Below are 5641 nucleotides of genomic sequence, written 5' to 3'. Positions count from 1 at the left end.
TAGTTGAGCACAAGTCCCACCTCCTTCCTGGCCACTAGATACCATCTCCCAACATCTCTGCTATCAAGTCTCCATGATTTGCTCGCATCAGTCTTGGAGATTACTTCCCCAGTGTATCGAATGCACTGCTCACATTTCTCTTCTCCCAGTAAATACTCCAGGCGAGAATCCTGAGCTATGACTGCCTGGGCAGGGACTTACTTGCCCTACTGTTTTCCTCGGGCTCTACCCCAGGATCCCATAGTAACAAGAACCAGTTCTGATGTCCTCTGGATTTCCTCATCATCTCTGCCATGTTACACCTGCATCATCCTTTCTTCTCTAGGGAAATCCAGTGGTCTTTAAAATTTTTATGTTGGATGAAGAGATAGGGATGGGGTAGGTGACTGGACCATGGACTCCAGCCCCCTGATGACAGCTGCATGAAGTTTCTTCCCAAGACAATCTTCCTAAACTGACATTGTAAGCACAGTCTTGCTTTTCTGGTTAAAACAGCTGTTCTCTAACATCACACCCTCTTGTGCTGCCTCCCAGATCTCTCTGCTTTCTTCCTGAATCTACTATTCTGAGAATTTACCTGCCAGTAGGCCATTTCCTGCTCATGTGTAACTTCCACATGATATTGTAGCAAATTTCTATACTACAGTTCAACAGTCCTGGATGATGACCTCCTCCAAATATAACCTGCCATATGGCCTTCAATAACAACTGATCATGAATACATTTGAGTCTAGAGGACTCCCTTTTCTAGTGCTGAGTCCACCCACATGGGTGCTGAAAGCTTTATTTTCCCAGGTTGTCTATCTCCTTCCGTTTCTACTTCTGCACCCTAGGGTCCCAGCTTCACCCTGAACTGTCCTTTGCAATGGAGCTGGCTCAGATGTTCCATCTGCCCTGTATTCTCTCATTCTTTAGACAATCAAATCTCTTTTTTCTATTATTGACTGCGCTTCACAGTAAATAGTCACAACATTCTTGTGTGAGAGGAAAAATACTCTCCCCACCAAGAGTAAGACTGGAAACAGGAAGAAAATCTTAACTTGCTACACTCCTGAAAGTTGCCAGATTGCACAATCTGGGGAAATCACGTCTCAGGAAGAAAAATTGTTAGTACATTATTGTGGGGGGGTGGTAACTTTCCTCACCAGGAGTGGGACTGTAAACAGGCAGAAAACCCTAATTTGCCACCCTCCTGGCAGTTGCCAGATTGCCCAATCTGGGAAAGTCAGATTTCTGTGAAGAAAAATCCTGGTGTTTTGGATGCTGTTTTCTGGCCATGAGGGATTTCCCAAATCCTGTTGTTTTGCTTCAAACCTCTCCCTTCCCATTGGTTCCATTAGCGACCTGTCAGTATATATAGCACCAGCCACATCTCAGCAGGTGGCACAGGCGGCTTAGCTTCACCTGGGACTTCAGCAGGAACGGCCAAAGGTGAGGTGCTAGAACTTTCCAACAGTTTTATTCTTTGGAGATTCTCTTTCCCTAGAAGCAGTCTTGTGCGGCACCTCTGCTCTCTCTGGACCCTCCCTGAATCTACTATCCTGATCATTAGCTTTCACCAGATGAGAATACTTTTTAGTATGAGGATTTTGTGGTGTGCTTTGTCTGTGGGAAGTCAGTGTTGGGGACAGCAGGCGTTCTACAAATATTTTTGATTGTTTAACCCATCTCATATTACAGACAGGTATGTTGGTCTGCAAACCCCTAAACACTTCTTTGGATACTTCCTGTATAGTTGGGTTTTAAGGGCGATATGGGATGATTGAAATGGAAAACAGGTTTTATTTAAGGTCCATAGCAATCTCTCAGACACTGGGATTCCAAAGAGATGAATGGAGATGGAGAACTAGATCCTCTGGTTATCTGTCATCTGTCTGTCTGTCTGTCTGTCTATCTATCTATCATCTGTTTATACACGCATATCTATACACACTATACACGTAGATGTGTGTGTATGTATATGTGTGTGTGTGTGTGTGTGTAGACATATATTTATACACACGCACACAAAATTGAGAGGGGACTCCTTGGAGCACAAGGATGGCTCCAGCCTTAGATATTGTGATTCAGTGGAGAGGAGGATGATGTTACAAAAAACAAAACCTGCAAACAAACATGTGTCATCCTTGTTTTGTTTCCCTGTCTCTGCAGCAAGATGAAGCTTTCCATTGGCATCATTTTCTGCTTCCTGGTCCTGGGCGTCAGCAGCCAGAGATGGTCGACATTCCTCAAGGAAGCTGGTCAAGGTAAGAAGCAAAAGATGGGGACAGGAGGCTGTATCAGACACCCCAGGACTCACCTGAGCAGAGGCCACGTGCCCAGTAGGCAGAGGTGCCAGTGAAGCCACTAATGGATAGGAGTAGGATTTTCATAAAAGAAGTTCCCCTTACTTTTCTGGTCAGCTTTGGTCCTTTTCTATGCGGATCCCCAGGCCTGGTGCCACATAGGGCTTGGGCTGCAACATTTCAGCACTAGTGTGATAGAGACCTGGAATTCAGGGGTGCTTCTACCCTTAGAACTAGTGGGGCTCTACTGTCTCCATTAGAAAGCCAGGAACAGCTCACTTCTAGGTCTCCAGTAGCCATGAAGCAGGTGCATCCATGTGTGGAGAGTATTTGCAGGGAGAATGAACAGAGCCAGCCTGGTCCCCATCCACAAAGTAAAAACAACCAAGGTTAACTGAACTTTTAATATGTGGTAGACACTGTTCTAAGAGCTTTGCATGTACAAATGAATTACTTTCATCTTTAATCTTTCAATGTAGGCAACATTATTATGTCTTAACAGAGAAATTGAGCCACAAAGAGACAATAATGCCTAATCCCAAAACGGAGCAGGATTCAACCTAGGTAGCTTCACTCCTCAGACCTTGCTCTGAACCATGGTGCTCTACTGCTTCTGAAATAAGAGTGAGGGATTTGTGAACTTGTATCCTGTTCTTTATCTGAGAAACGGCAAATGGTGAGGATGTGGTGCTTTTGGAAGGCAACACTAGGTCTTCTCTGCACAATAAAAGTAACAATGAATTACCTGGATGATGGCTCTACTGGGGCTCAGACATGGCCAAGAAACTGATAGCAAAGAAAATATGCTCCACTAGCCATAATAAAGTAGCAAAAAAAAATTTTTTTTACAGAATGTAATATTTTAAATTTCAGGTGTTACTATTTTTCTGTAGTGGTCTCTAAATAATTGTTTTAAGGGTTTGCTGTTAATCCTATCTAAATTCTCACACACCCAGCAAAAAATATCTTTCATTCCTTAGGTCAGTGTCTTACAAAGGGTTCTTCTAGGACCACTTGCATGAGAACCACCTGGGGAATGGGGGGCTTTGTGAAAGGCAGACCCCTGGGTCCTCATCACCCTCTTCTCCACTGAATCACAGTCTCTGGGGCTGGAGTCTGGAAATCTGACCAATACGAAGCACTCTAGTTGATTTTTATGCATAGTAAATCTTGAGAACCACTACCTTTTGTTTTGCTTTCCTCAAGAGAGAAAATGTGCCAGGCATTGTGGAAATACTTACTAAGTCAGTCTGAACTCCAAGGATCCATTTAAATCACTACCTGAGATGGAATAAGTACAGTAAAAAATGCTGTAACTCTCAATTAAGTGATCTATCTGAAAAGCAAAAAATAATAAATATATAAAATGAAAAAATTATATAAACCATGATTATAATTCCATATTAGATTCCCCCTTTTTCCTAATCAGTTATTTTTAAAAAATCTTTTGTCTTTTAACTCTAGCTTGATCAGATTCCTTCAGTCTATAACCTTGTGATCTCATTTTAGTTTAGTCCTTATTCTTTTTTTTTTTTTGTCTGAACCATCCTGAAGACCACAGAAGTGAAGTGATAATATCTTGAGCACTTACAATGTTCTAGACATCATACACGTATTTCTCAGTTCTTTTGCACAACCTCTCTGAAGTAGGCATACTCCTCCTTTTTATGGGGGAGGTCACTGAAGTTTTGAACTAGTGGGTTAATTGCCAGTTTTTTATATCCGATTACCTAGTTTATGTAAGGTTCTCTTCCTTCACCTTTATCACCAGCTGATTGATTCTGACAGTTGCCCTGGTTCTAAACATACCCTGGACACTCAGATGTATATACTCAGGACTGAGTTGTACCCTCTGACAACGGGAATCAATTTCTCCCATTGTCTAGGTTAGGAGCTTTGTGTGCCTGCAGTCTCCTTCAGAATGCCCATGTTCTCACACCTTAGTCAGATGGTTCCTTGCATCTTTCCAGGTAGAGATGCAAAGAAACACCCCTTAAGATCATCCGCATCTACCTTACATGCATCACACACAGTCAAAAACAAAGTAGCAACAAGCTCAGAATGGAATCAAACAGAATGAAACTTGCATGTGTGTGATTCTTATTACATTAACCCAGGGAAGGGAAAAGTAGAAGAATATTCATTTCAAGCCAATATAATTTTCAAGGGCTTTGTCAAAGACCAAAATCTTTGGAATCAGTGGAAGGAAATTTTTTATCCTTTTATTTTGCCAAGACATGATCATCTTCATCATTTCCTTTACTTTCCAGGGACTAAAGACATGTGGAGAGCCTACTCTGACATGAGAGAAGCCAATTACAAAAATTCAGACAAATACTTTCATGCTCGAGGGAACTATGATGCAGCCCGAAGGGGACCTGGGGGTGCCTGGGCTGCTAAAGTGATCAGGTAATGCAGAATCTTGGGGATGCCAGGGATGGGTGATCAGAACCTGACTGCCTTGGGCAGTCAGGAGGTGGCAAGCTTCCTTGCAGAGCAGTTTCCTGTAGAGGCTGTGGCCCCTCCTGCTTTTGTCCACGCTCCTTCTCTGCTTGCTGTGGGGTCTGAGTGGCTGGTGCGAGTGAATGATTCTCACCCCTCCTCTCTGGGTGCTGTTCATCCAGCATAAAGGAGACCAGCCTGGGCTGAGTAGGGCTGTGCCCAGGCAGGGTCAATGTTTTAGCCCCTCCTTCCTTGGTCCTCCCGAGCTCCTCTCAGCGTTGTCCCCTGGAAAGAGGAGAGTTGGGAGGATGGACTGTTGCTCATCTGCCTGATTAATCTCCTTCCTACCTGCCTCAATTACAGCGATGCCAGAGAGAATATTCAGAGACTCACAGGCCATGGAGCTGAGGATTCGAAGGCTGACCAGGCTGCCAATGAGTGGGGCCGGAGTGGCAAAGACCCCAATCACTTCAGACCTGCCGGCCTGCCTGATAAGTACTGAGCTTCCTCTTCACTCTGCTCTCAGGAGACCAGGATGAGAGCCGCTAAGGGCTGGGGCATTTGAACTAGATTTACTGAATTCCATATCCCTAGTATTTACTACAGAATGCATCAAAACGCTTAATAAATGCTTGTGAAATCCAATTTGTCATTGGAATCTGGAAATAAATGACAGTCTTCAGTATTCCTTGGGACATAGGCTTGTTTCGTACTATTGGGATGATCAATAAATGTCATTTTTTTTATTTTTTAAAAAAGATAAGAAACTGATAAACAATAATAGGAACTGAGGATAAAACGATATGTCCATACATGGACCACAGTATATGCACCATAACACGGGCCTACTATAAATCTATAATTATATGTTCCATAACAGGGAAGAGGTAGTAAGAGAATGCTACATGCAACTT

General features: G+C 43.2%; 1 protein-coding gene across 1 annotated transcript; it reads left to right on the top strand.

The window, feature by feature from the left end:
• The first annotated feature begins 1338 nt into the window (after positions 1 to 1338).
• On the top strand, positions 1339 to 5412 carry LOC103605037 (serum amyloid A-3 protein). Its single transcript, XM_008589619.1, has 4 exons — positions 1339 to 1431; positions 2152 to 2246; positions 4556 to 4694; positions 5091 to 5412. Exons 2-4 carry the CDS (start codon positions 2156 to 2158, stop codon positions 5227 to 5229), a joined length of 369 nt encoding a protein of 122 aa, XP_008587841.1. The 5' UTR covers positions 1339 to 1431; positions 2152 to 2155; the 3' UTR covers positions 5230 to 5412.
• The last annotated feature ends 229 nt before the right edge of the window (positions 5413 to 5641 follow it).

The sequence above is a fragment of the Galeopterus variegatus genome, unplaced genomic scaffold (genome assembly GCF_000696425.1).
Source record: "Galeopterus variegatus unplaced genomic scaffold, G_variegatus-3.0.2 Scaffold5556, whole genome shotgun sequence".
NCBI lineage: Eukaryota > Metazoa > Chordata > Mammalia > Dermoptera > Cynocephalidae > Galeopterus > Galeopterus variegatus.
The sequence above is the reverse complement of the archived record's forward strand: the minus strand, read 5'-3'. Positions and strand labels throughout refer to the sequence as shown.